Below are 20,182 nucleotides of genomic sequence, written 5' to 3' on the forward strand. Positions count from 1 at the left end.
ATTAATTTATTTGAATATAACAAGTTTGTAGACAAAGTACTTATTAGCATACATACAACATGGTAGACATAAATTTAAGTGAAATGTGTAATTATTTTAGACAAAACTTAACACATTAGACAAATTTACTATGTGCTCACATTTAGTTTTTTAAAAATATATTAACATGGATATTTGAAAAGGATGGGCCATCACAAAAAGTGCTACAAAATGTTTACATCTTAATAAGTCATAGTTCCTAGACTAATTTTTTTATGAAAAGATATAATTTAATCATTGTTAATGAATAAATTAATTGACCTCAATTGTAAATGAAGTACATTTTTGTCAATATAAATATTCCTTTAACTTTTAATAATATAGCATTTTTATCAAGACCATGCCACATTTATTAAACAAACATATAACACATTAAAATTATGTACCTTTACACACAGTGTTTAGTTTTGCTATGGCATTGTCTTTACAAAAAATACATCTGAAACTTTGGCACATAAATAATAAATTATATTGCTACTAATCAAAATGAATGTGACTTAAATTTCCCATGGTATAGAAAATTTTCTATTACAATTTACCTCTTCCCTTAATAGTTTATTGATCAGTGGCAATTCTCATTCTTACTTGGAATAAATAATGGATATCCAAGAACTAAAAGTCCTACCTAGGTGTTTTTCTTAGTCTCTAGTTGAAAATGAGTGGAGTATTTACAATAGTAAAACTTTCCATCTGTATTGTGGCGGGTGGATTTCTAAATAAGGATGTTATCAGCAATACTATGCATCATCCTGAGATGTTTTTCTTCAGGAGGTGAGGGGTTGAAAACATGGATCTCTTCATAAAATGGGAACATCTGTGGTAAGGAGAGCAAACGCCAACTGAGGCAGAAGCAAGGAGAGGGGGTGAAGAGGTGGAGAACAAAGGTGGGCACAGGGGAATCCCCAGGTAGAAAGAGTTTCTGTGGGTCTAAAAAAATGGAAGTGTGTCACTGAAGAAACAGCCTGCAGAGTGGTTTTGAGCAAACTATTACTGCTGTTTAGGAGTATTTTTAATTTCCATATCAATTTGTCTAAGTTGAGACTGAAGAAATTAACTGGAAACTTTTTTCTGAACTCCTTCATAAACACTGGAGAAGAAAGGGAATAGCATGAACTCAAGCTTTCTCTGAACCAGAAAAGAGACTTCACACTCACTCCAAGCATAGGATGCAGAGTTGTGGTAACCAAGGAAAAAGCCTCAGTTCTGTTTCACTGTATTACATTTTGGGAGCCAGCTGAAGTAAACTTCTCCTTTCATAAAACCTCGATAGCTCCACTTTTATATTTTTTATTTATGGAAGAGAAGTTTGAACTGAAGTTCAATTTTTATATAAACTTACTTTATTCTGAAAAATAAAACATGAAAATAATGTTTTGTTTGCTTTATGACCCTTGCTTTTCTGGGGGTCTTTCAAGAGTGAAATGTTAAAGAACACCAAGCAGGTTAAACAAAATAGTAAACTTTTTTTTTAAAGCTGTTAGGTACAAATAAACATAAAGATTATGAATCACAGAGCACTGAATTTTCAAGAGTGAAATCATACCAAAATCGTGATAGGTTTTCACTGACATCGTAGGAGAGTAAGTGGTCAGGAAGGTCGCTGATGATGCCCTGCACTGCCAGCACGTGCGGGGCCAAGGTGAAGGGTACGTCGCTCAGGAGCTCAGTCATTAGTGAGCTGTTCTCCAGAGTCTGGCCTGCCTGATTTTCCATCTCAGGGTCTGCTATAGTCACACTGGACGAGTTTTCTTTGCCAGTCTCCAAAGGTTGGCTGCCTTCTACTTCTGTAGTTTTACTTTTTGGTTCACTTGCTGTATCTCCTAAAAGGATGAATCCATCTGCTTCTGTCTCTGGTACTGAGGGCTTCTTAGGCTCTGGCGGCTTTCGAAAGAAGTGAAACATTGCTGCCACTGCTGCTGCTATCTCAGATTCCTTGGCATTGAGGTCTTGGTTAATGTACAGAGGATTTGTTCTCTTCAGTGACCAGCAAAATTCCCACACAGGCTCTCTCACAAAACATTTGCTTGAGTGGAGACCTGCCAGAATACCTTTCAGTTAAACCACCAAAGAGATGATGAGATGAGCGTCCAAGCCCATGGGTCTTGTCTCCCCTGAAGTCGCGCCGTAGTCCGCTACCCTCACCAGCACCAGAGCTGGTCACCCCAGTTCCGGGGTCAAGTAGCCGCAGGGAAGCCCCACATCCGGGTAAAGTAACCTCAGACCGTAAAAATGATTTTAAAAAAATGATTCCATGTCAGGTGTGGTAGCTCGTGCCTGCAATTCTAGCTACTCGGGAGGCTGCGATCAGGAAGGTTGAAGTTCCAGACAAGCTGGGACAAAAAGTTATCCAGATCCATTTCCACCAATTAAAAAAAAAATAACTGTGTGTGGTGGCATGCGACTGTCATCCCAACTATTCGTGGTCCAGGCAGGCTGGGGCAAAAATTTGAGACCTTACTTGAAAAATAACAAAAGCAAAAAAGTCCAAGGGTATGACTCAAGTGATAGAGCACTTGCCTGGTAAGCCCAAGGCTCTGAGTTCAAACTCCAGTACCACCAAAAAATAAAATTTTTTTTAAAAGATTCCACTACTACTTTAAAAAATCATAACTCTCAGAACACTTTAATAAACCCCTGGCTATTCTTAGTACCAAAACTAAGGCTATTGGATTCATATCTTGGTTCAACCCTGTGACTTTCAGCAAGTTAGTGTTTTCTTTTTCTTTTTCTGATGATCAGATTGTTTATATACAAATGAGGATCTGAAATACTTACCTGGTAAACTTGGCCACAATCTGGGCATACCACCATCTGAGGTAAAGACGGGGAGAATGTCACCTTGTACTTGGCTCCAGTTGTCTTCACTTCAATTTACTATCAAGCCAACACATGGATAAAAGCTGATTTTTTTTTTTTGTGGTACTGGGGCTTGAACTCAGGGCCTACACCTTGAGCCAGTCCACCAGCCCTTTTCATGAAGGGGTTTTTTTTTTTTTTTTTGAGATAGGGTCTCACGGAACTATTTGCCCAGGCTGGCTTTGAAATACAATCCTCCTGGTCTCTGCCTCCTGAGTAGCCAGGATTACAGGTGTGAGCCACTGGCGCTTGACAATGTTTCTTTTTTTTTGGTGGTACTGGGGTTTGAACTTGGGGCTTTGTACTTGCAAAGCAGGCATTCAATCACTTGACCTTCATCTCTAGTCCAAAAGCTGATATGAAGGATAAACATGATAATGATTCACATTAGTGGACAAATTGTAGCTTGCCAAAGCAGTCTAACAGTCCACCACCACACAGAAACAAAAAGCCCAAACTCATGATATTAGGCCCAGGCAGGGCTATGTCACAGTAGCAGAGGTTTTCAAAGAGTGGTTCCCATGACTGGCATTTTTGACCTGGTCATTTGTGAGAAATACAAATTATTAAGCCCCAGCCCAGACCTACTGCACCAGGAACTTTGGGGCTGGTGCCCAGAAATTTGTGTTTGAAGGAACCCTCCAGAGTTTCATTGAAAAGCCATGGCATTTGCAAAGTATCTAAAATTAGATTGATTCAGATTTCTCATCACCAAAGTTCTGGAAAATACTGGAATAATGTCTTCAGAGATGGAGGAGAAGGCTGGGGTCATGGCTCAAGTGGTAGAACACCTGCCTAGCAAACATGAGGCCCTGAGTTCAAATTCCAACATCACTAAAGATGGAGGAGGAAAATGTTAGAACCTAAAATTCCATACTTAACTAAGGCATCAATCAAATGTAAAGGTAAAAGCCGGGCACCAGTGGCTCACACCTGTAATGCTACTTACTCAGGAGGCAGAGATCAGGAGGACTGTGGTTCAAAGCCAGCCAGGCAAATAGTTCAAGAGACCCTATCTCAAAAATAGCCAACACAAAACAGACTGGTCGAGTGGCCAAGTGGTAGAATGCCTGCCTAACAAGCACGAGGCCCTGAGCTCATACCCCTAGTACTGCCAAAAAAAATGTGGAAGCAAAATAATAATATGTTCAGACATACAGATACTAATTTTAAAAACTCACAGGCCCTCCTGGGATTCTGACGCACACTAAAGCCGTGAGACCCTGCATCATAGCATGAAGCAGTTCTTTTCAGAACCCAGTTTCACGCTCTTGTTCTCCTTTTCCTCACAGACCTGTTTACCTAGAGTTATTGAAAGAACAAAACCCCATGTGCATTGGAAATGCTCCAGTATCTGTGAAGCTCTATAGGAACATAAAGAATATATTTCTCTCAAGAGAAATCTTTTTTTTTTCATTTTTCTTTTCTTATTCATATGTGCATACAAGGCTTGGTTCATTTCTCCCCCCTGCCCCCACCCCCTCCCTTACCACCCACTCCGCCCCCTCCCTCTCCCCCCCCAATACCCAGCAGAAACTATTTTGCCCTTATTTCTAATTTTGTTGTAGAGAGAGTATAAGCAATAATAGGAAGGAATAAGGGTTTTTGCTGGTTGAGATAAGGATAGCTATACAGGGCATTGACTCACATTGATTTCCTGTGCATGTGTGTTACCTTCTAGGTTAATTCTTTTTGATCTAACCTTTTCTCTAGTACCTGTTCCCCTTTTCCTATTGGCCCCAGTTGCTTTAAGGTATCTGCTTTAGTTTCTCTGCGTTAAGGGCAACAAATGCTAGCTAGTTTTTTAGGTGTCTTACCTATCCTCACCCCTCCCTTGTGTGCTCTCGCTTTTATCATGTGCTCATAGTCCAATCCCCTTGTTGTGTTTGCCCTTGATCTAATGTCCACATATGAGGGAGAACATACGATTTTTGGTCTTTTGGGCCAGGCTAACCTCACTCAGAATGATGTTCTCCAATTCCATCCATTTACCAGTGAATGATAACATTTCGTTCTTCTTCATGGCTGCATAGAATTCCATTGTGTATAGATACCACATTTTCTTAATCCATTCATCAGTGGTGGGGCATCTCAAGAGAAATCTTAGCGAATTTAACAACTGGTTCTTGCATGACACTGATCAAGCGGCCCTTCTAATAGGTGTAGGATTGGCCTGTCCCCAAAGGCAGTGGCCCAGAGGGAACGCCTGTGATCTTTGAGAATCATGTGAAAGAGGGATGACATGTGAAGAGACTGTGCCTGGGACCCTGGCTCCAGGAACACCTTCCTAGTATGCTCTCAATAGCACAGCCCAGTAGAACTTTCTGTGATGATGGAGATGTCCTGTGATCTCCATCAATCTGTGTTATCCACCGTGCTAGCCAATAGCCATAAGAAGCATGGCTAGTGCTAAGGAACTGTATTTGAAATTTTATTTAATTTAAAATAATTTAAATTTGAATAGACACATGTGAGTCGTAGTTATACCAAAATTATGTTTTATTATCAAAGTACTATAGTACATGTGTGAAAATGCAATGAAACCCATTATTTTGTAAATTAACATATGGTAATAAAAAGTATATTTTGTTTGCCTGAAATTCAAACTTACTGAGCAACAGCTATTGTTATTTGCTAAATCTGAGGACCCTAGTTTCAGAGTATCGGTAACATTGACCTTGACTCTTCAAAAGGAAAGTTTAATGGAAAGCCATGACCGGAGGAAGCAGATTTGAGCTTATCTTGTGGTTGGTGTTTTCTTCTGAAGACAATTTTCAGAAATTATCAAGACAAATTTGAAGAAATTTGAAGACAAATCTCAGTCAGAAATACTGGCTGAGAAAACCAATATGACAGATGACTGAAAAGACAAATTTGACTTGGGGATGTGACTCAGTGGTAGAGCACTTGCTTAAAAAGACAGATCAACACTCAGTCATATGCTCGTACGTATTTCTCTGCAACCAAATCCATCCTTCACAGACAGATTGGGACAAGAAGTGGGAGGCAGTCCAGATGATTCTGGGCTTGATCCATGGTCCTAGTCACTAGGGAGGAGCTGAGACGAATGGTATCTGTGGTTCAGGCTCCAGGCTATAAAGCAGACTGTCGCTCTTTAAATGCTTAATCACCTAATCACTGCAATATTAAGGTCACCGTGAGAATTTTTTAAAAAATTAAATCCAGATTACTTTATTATGACTATATTTATGCTTTTGCTTTCCTTCAAAAACAACCCCCTCCCAAAGTATGGCAACTAGAAGAATATTGCTAGTTCTCTGGAAGACTTAATAATGGTTTTTGACAACCCTGTAATTTCAAGAGTCCACCTGTGATCAAACAGAGGCGCCTTTACCCTCCAATTGCTCTCTGCCATAACTATCTCTTCTTTTGGTGTTGATGAGAAACCAGCTCTTCAGGCCTCCAAACACAACCACAATATAATAAAGGTGGTACTATTTTGTAGTTACATGTTAAGTAGATATCTGATAACATCGTTTTTTTCAGATAGGATCTTGCTATGTCACCCAGGCTGGCCTTGAACTCACAATCCTACTGCCTTGGCTAGAATTGCAGGTGTTTGCCACCATGCCCAGCTTTGATAACATCAGTTTTAACTAGGAGAAGAAAATTTTGAAATTGGCACTCCTTCCCCAGGAATAGCAAAGAAACACAAACATGGTATTGCAGGGGAAGCAGTACTAGGGTTTGAAATCAGAGCCTCATGCATGCTAGGCAAGTGCTCTGCCACTTGAGCCATTCCCCTGGCTCTTTTTTGCTTTAGTTATTTTTCAGACAATGCATTTGCCTGGGGCCAGACTTGGACAGCAATCCTACCTCTGGCTCCTGAGTAGCTGGGATTATAGAGATGTACCACCATGCCTGGCTTGTTCTTTGAGATAGATAAGGTCTTGCTAACTTTTTGCTCAGGATAGCCATGAACCTGGATCTTCCTATCTCTGCTTCCCAAGTAGCTAGGATTACAGGCATGAGCCAGCATGCCTAGTCTACAAACACAGTGTTTTGTTTTGATTGTTTGTTTTAATGAAACATAGGATGTTTCAGGAGGCAACTTGGTTCTATAAAACCCAGGCCCTCTTGGTTCCAAGAATTGTGGTATTTCTCCTTCAAAAGAAGGTTTCAATATAACACAACCAGCAGACTTAAAAACAAATCTTAATAACACTGTGTCTAGATCATCACCTTTGATAGTTTCCTATTTTCTCTCTTGCCTAAAATACTCACATTGATACATATATTTAGCTTTGGAGAGCTAACAACTTAGGAGCCAGTGGGTCTCCAGTGAAAGATGATCAGCTGTCCTCTCCCTTCCCTCATCTCCCTCTCCTCCCCTCTGACAGGGTCCTTTCTCTCTCTTTTCTGCCACTTCATTAACAAGAGGTATCGAGTTTGGGAGACAATTGGTATTTTGCCCAAAGAGTTTGAATGGACTCCTCTAAAAATAATCCAGGTTTAAATTTGGAACTACAACATTCTCCCTGGAGGGTTACCCTGTGATTGGCACCAGACTGTGGCTCTCAAAGTGGCAGTGGTCCCTGATCCAGCAGCAGCAGCAGCAGCAGCAGCAGCATCAACATCTGGGAACCAGTTAGAGATGTTCATGCTCAGACCTACCTGGGGGGGGACGTTGGTTACCTGAGTCTTCCAGCCTTTTTAAAGCTTTTGAGCTTCTCTCTCTCTCTTCAGAAGCAGAGTGGCCTTCTCACCAGCATAATAAGACTTTTCTTCACAGGATAGAGTTGTGACTCTTCAAGTGTGATCCCCAGACCAGCATCATCAGCTAAGAACTTACAAATTCTCCAACCCTACCCCTGACATACTGTATCAGAAGCTCAGAGAGTGGGACTCAGCCATCTATGTTTTAACCAGTGACCATGATGTAATGTCAAGTCTGAGAAACAATGAAATGCAAGCATTCTGTGCTACTGAGTTTATTCTGTGACTTAGATTTGTTCTGAGGTTCCACATAGCTACCGTGGCCCATTTTTTAAAGTCCCATGAGTAGTTCACAAACCCAGGAGATTTTTATTTCTTTATCAGTCTGCCTTATCCTCAAAAGGATATTAAAAAACAGTAAACAATACCACAGCATGACTCTGTAGATACAAACTTCTTTTTCAAGATGATTCATTTGCCGGAGAGTGTCTCAACAAGCCATGTGGATGGGATAGAAGAGCTATGGATTTGAAAATGCTTCCTTTCCTCTGGGGAGGGGAGGGAGGAGAGGGAGAGAGAGGAGAGCAAAGGAGAGGAGAGGAGAGGAAAGGGGAGGGGAGGGGAGAGGAGGGAAGGGGAGGAGAGGGGAAGGTAGGGGAGGGAAGGAGAAAAGATCAGGTTGGCAGAACACCTGCCAAGATTTGGATCTACTGGGGTATAAAGCTCATCTCCCACCTATCATGGCTTATCATTCAGGAGAGATTCAAACTCTTCACCTTTAACTTAAAAGGTTAATATGAATGCTATAAATGAATCCAGGAGTATTATTTCAAATACAATGGGTATATGGTTTGATTGTTTGGTCCCCAGACTGTCCCTCTCCATCTCTCCTGCACATTCCTGCCAGATAAATTTTGCTAAACCACAGCTCCAGTGATGGCTCCCCAATACTTACCAAATTAATGTCAGATTTCTCATCTGACATTCATGACTAAACCGTATATATTATGTTGAACCATATGAAATTGTCATTTTAATGGTGCAAAATGGTCAAATATTAGCAATTTCATATGATTCAACCTAATATTATCTACCTTATATTTGATTTGTGAAACTCCTCCACATCCTTTTTCTTTTTCCAGACCATAAGGTTTAAGCTGCTTGGAATGCTTAAGCTTGAAACCAATGGCCCCTACTCCTGGTAAAAAAAAAAATCTCAGAAAGACAGAGAAAATGTTTCCTCTCTCCCTGTAGCTGAAAAGAAGCAGACACCATTGTGCGGGCACATAGCCAGTTTTGTGTCATCACATCAGAATTGGGAACATTCACTAAACTATCCGTCCCACTCTTCTAGCCAGAGTGGAGGGCTTGAGTGAAAGACCACGATCCTATTCTGTTTGCTGTTGCTTTAAAATTGTCCTTGGAAATGTTATTTGTAAAGAAATGTATCTCTTAAGATACCCGCATATCAAAGTTTGTTGCTATGCCCTGTAAAATGGAACCTGAAATACCCAAAGGTCTGTGACTCTGGCCATTTTATTTAATGACATGTTGCTTTGGTAATAATAATACTTAAATTGTCAGTTCTGTTTTCTGTAAGGTAACGGATATTTCTGCTAAAGTTCTTTGTTAAGTGGAAGAGGAATTTTTTAAACTTTTTTAACTATTAATTTTTAATTTTTATTTTTTTTTAACTTTTGAATTTCTTTTTCTCCCTTTAGGCACGAAGGTGTTATAAAGCCTGTGACTACTACAGTCCTTATTCAATCAGTACAGTTGATCTCACTTAAATTACCAAGAAGATCCGTGCTGTGGAGCCAGCCAGTCAGTTCAGCCTTCTTCACTTTCCTTTGGCACATACACCATGCTATAAATAGCTGTCTCCTGCACTCAGCGTCCTCCAGTGTTCCTTTACTTGTGCTGTTCCTCTACTTAGAATACCCTTTTTCCACTCCCGTCCCAATCTATCAAAATCCAAGCCAAGATCCTCCTTTGTGCGCACCCCCCAATCCTATCCAGTAAGATTTACCTTTAACAGTACTTGCCCTATTCCCCTTGAGCAGACATTAATCCACTGAAGACAGAGAATGTGCTTTAAGCTTTCTTAACTACCCAGCAAAAAGCATTGCATGGAAACACACTCTCGACAATTAAAAAAACAACACTGAAGAAGTTTCCTAGGGCCTATATTGAGGGTCATCTTGATTTAATTGATCTCCCCAGCCAAGCCAAGTCCAGTGACTCCTTGCCACACTTTGAAGATTTTATGTTCTGACTCACTGTCACTGTCCAACACTATGCAGATAAGAATTCTTGGTGATTTCAGCCATAAAGGCCTAAAGGTGATTTCACCCAAAACAGGTCCCTTGGAAAACTGTCCCACCAAGTGTAAGCCTCATCTCTTTTCCTTTTGTCCTTTCAAAGGCCCCGTTCTCCAAACAATGCCAAGTAACAACAATATTTTAAAAATAACTCTGGTTTCTCAGAGTATTGAGGAAGATACATAGCTCCAAGTAACACTTGCTAACCCTTCTCTCACTTCCAGTGAACCCTCCACAGTTGTGCACTGGGGCCACTTAGAGCTCAGCAATTCTGCTTGTGGGGAGGGGCATTTAGCTTTGGTATAAAGCTGTATTTTCATAACCCTTCACACAACTCTGAAAGAACATCACTTTTTCCATATCACAGAATGCCCCCCACAGCGATGGGGGGATGGAGGGCTAAATCTTGCTTCCCGCACTCCACACTGACTTAGTACAAAATAAGAATTCATTGAATTCACCCAAAACAGTCCCTTGGAAGACTGTCCCACCAGGTGTAAGCCTCATCTCTTTTCCTTTTGTCCTTTCCCTCCGGAGTCTTAAATAGGCAATGATGGCAGATGCCGCAAAGCGTCGTGCGCATGCGTGTGCGCTTTCGCCAAGCACCTCGAACTTTCCCTGCTATTCCAGACGTGTGGGAAACCAAAGGCTCCCACATCTGCAACCAGCGCCCCCGACTTGCCCTCTCTGAGAGTACTGAAAGATGGCCGAACTGGTCCTATTCGGTCTCCACCATCAGCTGCCACCCTGTGCTAAAGGAGAGGACCCAGGAGGCGAGGAGTTGTGTGTCCCTGCTTCCCCTTGGGGCAAGTGGCGAGGCCCGAGTGCAGAGCTCCCTGCTCCCCCACGCCAAGAGGTGTGTGAGGACAGCCCTGAGGGGACAGGAGGAGGCAGACGGTCTGCACCGAGGGCAAGTTGGCATCGTTTCCCGCCCCAACTGCAGTGGCTGCAGAGGCCAGCAGGCCCAGCGTGGAGCCTTGGGAACTGCTAGTGGGAGAATTCTTGGGCGGCTTTGACAACTGTTCGCTGAAGTTGCGTTGTGAACCTGGAGTCTGGTGCCCCCTCGTGGTCTAGAGCTATCTGAACGTGAGACACTCAAAAGGGACAGAGGAACAGCGTGGCTGGGGGAAAAGGAGCATCATTCCCTCCTGATCTCCTGACCCCACAGCCTTCGAAAGCTGAACGGCACCTCAGCCGTCATCGTCAAGGCTCTGTATGCAGGAGTGCAGGGCTGCTTCGCGGGAGACCCCAGAGAAGGAGAAACACAGGCAAGGCTGAAAAACAGGATAGCCCTGCCCAGACACACTACTCAACAAACATCACGGCGTCAGACCTGGGAAAGGACCATTTCCCCAGGAAGATTTCTGTCTCCTTTGTCCCCTCGCACCAGGGTGGCCTCCCCCGCCCCCAGGACAGGGGATACCTACTGCAATTGTCATCAGGACTGACAGCTTTACCAAACAAGAGAACCCAGAAAGTGATGCGACCTACCCAAGGCATCGTTAAAAGGTGGAAAAAGGGACTTGGTGCCCAAGTTTGAAAACAGTGATTGAAAAAAATAAAATGGGTTCAGGTACACTGCCCACCACTGAGTAGTAAGCCATCAACACATCAGTTACATGTGCCCAGACACAAGAGGTGAACCTCAGAAAGAGACAGAAAGGAGCTGAAATATCATTGTGCCACATAAGAGCCTCATTGCCTCACGAAGTCCTTTGTGGGCCTCAGTTTCTTCATTCACAAGTAAGACTAATCTACAATCAACATTACTAATAGGTTAGTAGAAGGATTAGAGAATCAGTGCATAAAATGAATAGGAGCTATTATTTATTTGTGTGTATGTTGACACTTGTAGGGACACATTTGTTCTCAGTTTTCCTTGACAAAAGATTTGAAATAGTCTGTAACAAAAACAAAAATAAGTAGTAAAATTGAAATAAAAACAAGCAGCAAGGAATGCTGAAGTTCTAACCATAAATGTAAACTCAGTGATTTCAGCTTCAAATTTCATTTTGAGTTTCCTGGTAGCTGAAGGGCAAAGGGAAATCTGAGAACTTGCCCAACTCCAGTTATCAGAAAGGAGAAAATATCACCTTCTCAGGGGAGAAATACAGCTTTTCCTGGCTCCAAATTTCAAAAACAATGTCTCAGAAGGAGATTTTCTGCATTGGCTTATAAGTTACCTGAAACCTAAACTAGTCTATTAGGTTGGAACAAGTTCTACAGCAATTGATCCATAATTCTTCAAATTCTTTGAGATGAGTTTCCCTATTATAATAAATGTGAGGTCACCCAAAGGATATTTAGACTCAACACTTCCACCCCTAAGGAAATCCTTTTAAGTTTTTTCAGCACTGGGGTTTGAACTCTGGGCCTTGCACTTGCTAAACAAGCATTCTACCACTTGAGCCATACCTCCAGTACTTTTTGCTTTAGTTATTTTTCAGATAGAGTCTCTTGTTCCCTCCTCCCTATGCCTCTGGAAAAGCTGGAAGCACAGACTTGCCCTCCACGCCAGGCTTGTTTGCTAAGATGGGGTCTCAACATTTTGCCCAGACTGACCTTGAACCTGGATCCCAAGTAGCTGGGATTACAGCCAAGTACCACTGCACCCAGCCCCAAGAAAATATTTTTATTTGTCACCCATACAGAAGCTTCAGGCTGAAGATGAATTTAAGCAAAAATTTAGGTGTGCTTTTAGATGAAAGGGCTGAATTCAAAAGGCTCTTGTTTTTCCCAGGCCCAATTTTGGCCTCTGAAGGCCACATTGCTCCCTCAGGAAAGGCTGTGGTCACCTTTCAAGGGCTTTAACACATGAAGTAAACAGCCTTGCAAAACAGCTACAGGTGAGCTTCCTACCCCAACCTCAGAGACACCTCCACTAATCTGCATATGCTAACGTGGGTTCCAGGGAAGATGCCAAAATGAACTCCTGTCCTCCCTCACCTCTACTTTAATCCCCACATAAGGTTTTGCTTTTACCTTATGGTAATTAGTTCCAAATCACAAGTGCAAACACTCACTCTGATTGGAAAATTAGCAGATTTCAAACTCAGGTAATTTGTCCCTAATGAGGAACTTGTTGAACTGAATTTAACAATTAACTCGCACACCCTTTGCTGCCTGTGGCTTGACAGGGAAGCGAAGCCCAGAGGGCAAGTCAAAGGGTGGGGTCTGGCAGGACTTCTGGTACAAGAGGAAGGCTCAGATGGGGAAAGATGTGTTGATGGGGCTGTAAGATAAGGAACTTGGCTGTTCACAGGCGTGTGTGTGTGATGTAGCCAGTCGCAATTACACACAAAAGTAGAGAATAATATGTCTCTATATACCCGTCACCCAGCTCCCACAAATACCTGCCCATCGCTGATCTGGTTTCAACTGCGTCAGAACTGGAAAGCGGGAAGTTGGACAGGTAGGAGGAGCAAAAGAGAGGGTAGTGCCTCTTCTCTCCCATTCCATGGGATTCCGGGCTCCTTGGGAAGGTGAGATAGGTGAGTTTTACCTGACTGTTGGACTTGTCAAGGCCCTCTTCATGGGTATTTTGCATGTGGCTGTGCAGAGCCTGGCTAAGGGCTTACCCAAGTTGTATACTGGTCTCTACCACTCTCCTTGCTCCATGACTGGGCCCTTTGATTTCTACCTGCAAATCCCAGCCCAAATGAGCACAGGCCTGAGGGTTTCCTGGAGCTCGCCCAGCTCTTAGATTCAACACCATTTCTCGCTGTACCTGTGTGCCTTGATCAGCTCCTGGATCTCAAGACCTGGTACCCAGCTCATGCCTGAGACTGTCTCTCTCATCTGCTCTGCTCCTCTGTCCCACTAGAGTGACAACTATGCTGTCCAGCAAGCCAGCCTCTAGTCACACATGGCTATTAAGCACTCAGAATATGCCTAATTGGAATATGGAGATAATTTTAATTTTTATTTACTTTTAAGCAATCTGAATTTAAAAAGTGGTATTTGATACAATTACTATAAACTATCTAGGTACCTTTGGGAAGTGAATCTATATTTTCAACTGTAAATTTTCTAGAAATCAAAATTCAGATCAAGTCATTATGATGAAAATTTAACAGCCAAATAGAGGCAATCTCTAGAATTTGAAAACTTAGTAAAACTAAAAGAATGTAAAATGTCTCATTAAGAATTTTTAAATTTTGATAAAATGGTAGGATAATATTTAGAATACACAGAACTGGAACAAGTAAAATTCATTACTGACGTAATTTCTCTTGGGTTTTATCACTTTATAACATGTGGCTATGAGAAGATGGGCGCTGGAGGCTCACACCTGTAATCCTGACTACCTGGGAGGTTGAAATCAGGAAGATCTTGGTTCGTGGCCAGCCTAGACAAATAGTTCAGGAGACCCCATCTCCAAAATAACCACAGCAAAATGAACTAGAGGTACAACTCAAGTGGTAAAGTACCTGCTTTGCAGAAAATGAAGCCCGGAATTCAAACCCTAGTCCCACCAAAAAAAAAAAAAAGTAGCTATGAGAAAAATTTTAATTGCATATGGTGCTCAAGATATATCTTCTTTTGTGTTTTGTTGTTGCTTTAAGTTTGTTTCTGAGACAGGGTCATGCTAGGCAGCCCAGGCTGTCTTTGAATGCACGATCTTCCTGCCTCAGCCTCATGAGTGCTTGGATTACAGCTGTGCGTTAGACACCTGTCTTCCAGTTACAGTTCTGTTGAGCAACATTGCTGTGGCACTAGGATATTTCCTTTCAGATTGCAAGGAACCACAATGGATACAATTATCTTGTTCTCAAACTCCCACCCTGTAATAAAGACATACTTCTGCCAGTCATGTCCTACTGGACAACCCTTTCCACCCTGGATTTTCCTAGATGCTCTTCTATGGGACCATCTTCCCTGTAAACTGTTGGAGAATTCTGGGGCCACTAGCTTTTACATAACCACCTAACAATCAATGTTATCTGGGAAACTCAAGAAGACATGGCTTACAAAAAACTAATTAAGCCTAACAAGTAAGGATTCATATTGTGTTAGCAAAGAACTCCAGGTAGGTACTTCTGCCACTAAAATAAATGAAAAGTTTACTCACAAAAGGTAGGCAACAAATATTCTCAAAAGGCTCAAGGCACCAAGTAGCAGACACGTGGGGATCATTACAAGGAAATAAAGAATTCCAAATGGTCATGTGAAAGAAAGCTGAATTTATTTGCCTCCTTGGAAAGGCAACATGACGTAAGCACAAATTCGGCTGGTATCTCTCTGTAGTACTAGAAAGCACCAGATGGAAAGAGGACAACAAACCTGGTGACATTCTGAGGTCAAGTCTCTGCTCGGCTCAGATGCAGGGCACAAACTCATCCTTGCAATGGTTCAGTTCTTCGAAGTGCAGACGCCATTCCCAAGGATGTCCAGGACACTCCCATGGGCTGGCTGTCACTCAGATGGCAAACCTGACGAGCTTGCTTGAAGCTGGCAAAATCTTTCTTGAACAGCATCAGTAGGACATCAGCATAGGTGGTTTACTCTAGCTAAAATTACTTGGCTCTTCACTAATTTCTTTCATAACTGCCTCACTAAACTTCCTTGTTTTTTGGTTATGGCAAAAGCAGATAAACATACATGTATACTTAGAAAAAGAAATTATCCTTCAAAAAAAGAAAAAGATTATCCTTCAAAGTTGTAACAGAACAAAGTATAAGAAGCACTAAAAAGAATCCTAACACGTGAATGCTGACAGTAGTATCCACCAAAACCAAAAGGTGGAAACAACCAAGTGTCTAACAGTAGACGAATGAATAAACAGAATGATGTACACACCAACAACGAGACATTATTTAACCAAAATGCATGGCAACATGCAAACAAACCTTGAAAACATGCCAAGTGAAAAAGGCCAGACACAAAAGAGCACATCTTGTAAAGTTTCATCATGGGAAATACTGAAACAGTCAAATTCATAGATGCACAAAGCCAGGGACTAGGGTAGGGGTGAAGGGTGAGTGCTTATGGGCACAGGGAAGGGAAAGGAGAGAAAAGGGAGGAGGAGATCAGAGTTAACAATCAGGTAAGGCTGCAGGCACTTGAAAAGCCAACAAATAAAACATTTTCAAGTATTTGTAGGTTACTTTTGCAAGTAACCTAGCGTTCTAAAAGTAAACAACTCTACAAAGACAGACAAAAAGCCATCCTAGAAAGGACTTTTCCAGACCAGGGATAGGGCCCAGGGCAGGAGAGCTGGGCTCTGAGAGGACACCGAGTACAGGAGAACCTTTGAGGGGCTGCGGACTGTCACACAAGCAAACCGGCCACCAACTCCATTCCACAGGTTGCAGGTCTCTGGTGTACTAGGGGTCAGTGTGACAACGTACATTTCTTGCGGTTTCTTTCCATGTTAGTTTTTCAAACTGCATTTGCAGGCATTACGTTTCTTACCTCACGCACAAGCCTTTTACACTAAATAAACAACTAGCAACTACAGTCATCTGGAAGGTCACTTCCTGATAGATTAGCACAAGGAAACCATTTATAAAAAACAATGACAGAAAATAGAAGGGTGGTGGCCAGGGGCTGGGGCGGTGGGAGGGGTGGAAGAAATGGGGAGCTGGTGGTTAACAAGTACAGAGTATCAGAGCTGCCTAGTGACAATGTTCCAGAGTACAACCTTTCAAATGTACTCAGCACTACTCAGCTTTCTTCTGAAAATGGTTCAAATGGTACCTTTTCTCTTCTGTTTTAAAAATAACATTTAAAACGAGCTTTCTTGCTAAAACATGAACGTGACATGCATTCCGGTTGCAACTTTATTATTTAAGAAATGATAAGCTGGAAGTCTTTAAAGGGAACCTAGTTTGGATTTGGATGCACATGAGGACACCATGATAAAAATGATGTCAACGACAAAAAGAGTAACGGAAGTAAAATCATCCCAATTTGTAAACTCCCTTCCCTGTTTCTATGTAACAATCATGGGATTGTGCTTCTGTGAAAACTGTGTACCTGAAAATGTCAACTACTACCAAAGAGGAGGCAAGAACTTGGCCTTGATTTTTAGGCCAATGCTGGTGTATTTTGAAAGAGGCAAAGCAGGGCAGACTCAGGGCTTTGGGGTGGTGGACGGGGTGCCCTTTGCGGTGCCTTTGGGCTGGCCAGCTGTGTGCCCAAGCTGATGGGGCTGAGCTCCTTGGGTGGCCTCCGTGCCCATGGACCCTGGGCCCTGCTTCAACCTCTGCTGTGCGCCCTGGGACCGAGGCTGCTGTGGCAGGGCGACAGAGAGCTGGGAGGCCTGCGGGGCAAGGCTCAGCACAGGACTTTGCTGGGTAGAGCCGAGCTGGCACATCACAGCTGCCTGGGGCTGCACAAAACCCTCCACTCCAGCAAAGTTAAGGAGAAAAGCTTGCTGAGACGGCCCAGCCCACTGCTGGCTGCTGGAGCCCTGGGCACAGGCCCGTGACACTGGCTGTGCAGAGAGAGGGGCTATGGGTGGCTGAAGCTGTGGCTGTGGAACTAAGAGAAATATCTGGGCCTGGGGCTGGGGCTGCAGAGGCTGGGGGTTCAAAATGAAGGAACCGGGCGGGATCTGCACAGTCAAAGGAGACAAAGTATTATTCATAATGACCTGCATGGCTGGCTGAGGCTGGGGCGGGGTTGGCTCGGGTGGGGCACTGGGCAGCTGGCCTCCCAGGGGCCGAAGGCTTCTGGGAGGGACCCCCGCGGGAGCTGGGGCACCAAGGGGGCTGCCCGGCACCTGAGCTGGACCACTTACCAGAAGTGGGACTCCCTGCACTGGGCAGACCATGCCAAGGATTTTCAGGCCCATGGCGCTGGTGGGATCCTGGGTGGCCGGGTTGCTCGCCGATGAGCCGGAGGGGAGCTGGGCATCCTCAGGCGGTGGGTTCCTTCCACTGCTCACTATGTTGCACACCTGAGCCAGGATGGCTGGCATGGGAGGGGGAGCAGGAGCAGGAGCAGGAGCTGGAGCCAGACGCCGGAGCCTCCGGGAGCTGCTGGACTGGAGTGCAGGACGGCTGCTGTCCAGGCCTCTCTGTCCTGAGCTGGAGGGAGGGGTGACAGGTGCAGGTGGAGCTGTGACTCCCTGCCCTGGTTCTGAGAGTGATGCTGAGGACACCACCCACGAGGTCGTTGGCAGTTGTGGCTTCTTCTTTGAGGAGGCCTTACTGAGACTGGCTGAGCCCCTGGACTTTGGTGTCATCTGGCCTGGGCACACTTCTTGTCTCTGGACAGACTCCTGGCACGCAGCAACGGCCCTCTTGGTGGCGGCGTTTGCCTTGGCCCTGAGGGAATGCAAACGGTCACCCGGCACGTCTTGGGGCAGACACATCTGGCTCTTCCATCCGGCTGTGCCACCTGGCCACGTTTCGTCACACAGAAGTGGATCGTTAGGTGACTGCATGACACTCATCTTGGACTCCCACGGCTGGCGGTCAGCTTCACGTTCCAAATCAAAGTCATCTCTTAGCCCCCCCTCTTTCAGACAGGGTGTCAAGTCCGAGTCCTCCGAGAGGACAGACTGCCTCCCTTCAGCATACTTCTGCACATCCACTTGAGAAGGGATGGCCAACTTGCAGGGTCTCTGTTTCCACGTGTCCACGCACTTTCCCGCCACCTCCATCTTCAGGTCACACGCAGGGCCCGCCTTCATTTCTGCTCGCTTTTTGCAAGCCCTCAGTGTTGCCAGCTCAGGGGGCGCTGTACGCTGAGGTAGCTCCTCCTGCCAATTCACAGAGGGCCACCAGTTCCTCTTCAAGCACGGCCTCATTTGGTCCGACTTCATCTTCTGCTTGTTGTACAGCAGTCTGTTGGCAGTGCAGGTGACGGTCACAGAGGGATCCAGGCACAGTGGATCTGCTGTAGCTAAGATCAGTTGGCTCTCAAGCTCAAGTTTTTCTTCCTGGGTCCACTGTTGCTCATCACTTGTCATGGCCTCCACGTCCCACGCTAAGGTCTGCATGGTGGGACGCAGGAGAATATGCCGGCTCTGGTAAGGAGGAGGCCCCACGTTACTGCACTGCCTGTAGTCCCGGATCTCTGCTATGACACAGCCGTGATGGAAGAGGTTCACCGGAGAGTTCTCCAGGGCATTGAGCAGAAAAGGAGGCAACTCCTCTGCCTCCAAGTACTCAAGCAGCTTCCCTCCCGCATGAGGCAGCGCGATGCTCTCTGAAAGGGCCCCGTTTTTGTCCTTGATCATCAGAGAATAGCCCTGATTGCCAGGAAAGAGGCTGAACACTAAGCAGGGCAGGGGCTCCCTCTTCAGCAGCTTCTCCAGCAAGTTGACATTGCTCCTCAGCTCCCCCACCTCAGGCTCTTTTCCACACTCCTCAACGTAAATGTCATACAGCTTTTCATGGAGCGATTTTTCCCCTCTAGATGAACATGACTCTTTTGGCGGCCTCTGTTGGACACCCCCGATGACATCGTCTGCACGATCCAGCGCCTGCTCTAGAGATCTTTGCATGGTAGCACAGCCCCGGAGTCCTACGAGGAAAGAAAAGCAGACCGCGTCGGTGGCGTGACGCGGGGCGGTCGGGCCTGTCACAGCCACACCACCAGCGCCACCACCACCACCACCACCACCACCGCCACCACTTCGGGCCCCTCGAGGCTCAGCATCCGAGCCTCAGCCTTACCTCAGACGCCCCCCTCACCCCGCCCCCGAGCGACAGCCACACCGAATTCCTGAGAGCTTCTGGAAGCACCGGTACCTGTTGCCACTAATTTCTGGGCGTCGTTTGGGTCCTGGCTCCCTCGGCGCCAAAAGCGTCCTCGCCGCCACAAGTGGGCATCAGCGGGCTAGGCGCAGCACGTGCCGTTGATGCGCATGCGCACTCCCCTCGTACGCGCCCCAGCCTGGGCTTCGCGCTACGGGGGCCGCGGGGGGTCCACAGCTGGGCTTCTCCATTTCACTGCCAAGGCGCGCACAGCGAAGCAGGAGCGACCAGAAAGAAAAATGGAAGGCCGTGTGGGACACTTTCCACACCCACCAACTTTCTCCCAGGCGCGCGACTGTCACGCACTGCCATGGCAGTTCTGATTTCTCTCGTGGGCCCTTTAAGAATGGCTGCGTGCCTCGACTCCCTCGTGCCACATGTGCCGTTGCTCCTGGAACCCAGGACCAGCGCAGCGCCCCCGTGACTCAGCGGATTGCTCCGGGCACGTGCGCAAGGCCGCCCACATTGCAGCAGCAGCTGCTTCTTCTGACCTCCTGCTCTCCTGACCTCCTGCTTGCCCTACGGGTTTCCATCTGCTCCACACCTAACATGCTGCTCTCAGTCACCACCTCCAACTTT

At 45.0% G+C, this 20,182-nt stretch overlaps 1 protein-coding gene and 1 pseudogene across 1 annotated transcript; both read right to left on the reverse strand.

Moving 5' to 3' along the window:
• Positions 1 to 322: 322 nt before the first annotated feature.
• Positions 323 to 2,245, reverse strand: LOC141419527 (UBAP1-MVB12-associated (UMA)-domain containing protein 1). Its single transcript, XM_074062320.1, has one exon. It carries the CDS (start codon positions 1,939 to 1,941, stop codon positions 1,540 to 1,542), a length of 402 nt encoding a protein of 133 aa, XP_073918421.1. The 5' UTR covers positions 1,942 to 2,245; the 3' UTR covers positions 323 to 1,539.
• A 14,723-nt stretch (positions 2,246 to 16,968) lies between these two features.
• LOC109697079 (transcription factor SPT20 homolog pseudogene) lies at positions 16,969 to 19,350 on the reverse strand (annotated as a pseudogene).
• Between the last annotated feature and the right edge of the window lie 832 nt (positions 19,351 to 20,182).

The sequence above is a fragment of the Castor canadensis genome, chromosome X (genome assembly GCF_047511655.1).
Source record: "Castor canadensis chromosome X, mCasCan1.hap1v2, whole genome shotgun sequence".
Taxonomy (NCBI): Eukaryota; Metazoa; Chordata; class Mammalia; order Rodentia; family Castoridae; genus Castor; species Castor canadensis.

Excerpts from the sequence above, each read along its gene's own strand:
- LOC141419527 (XM_074062320.1), bottom strand. The coding sequence starts at position 1,941 with ATGTTTCACTTCTTTCGAAAGCCGCCAGAGCCTAAGAAGCCCTCAGTA.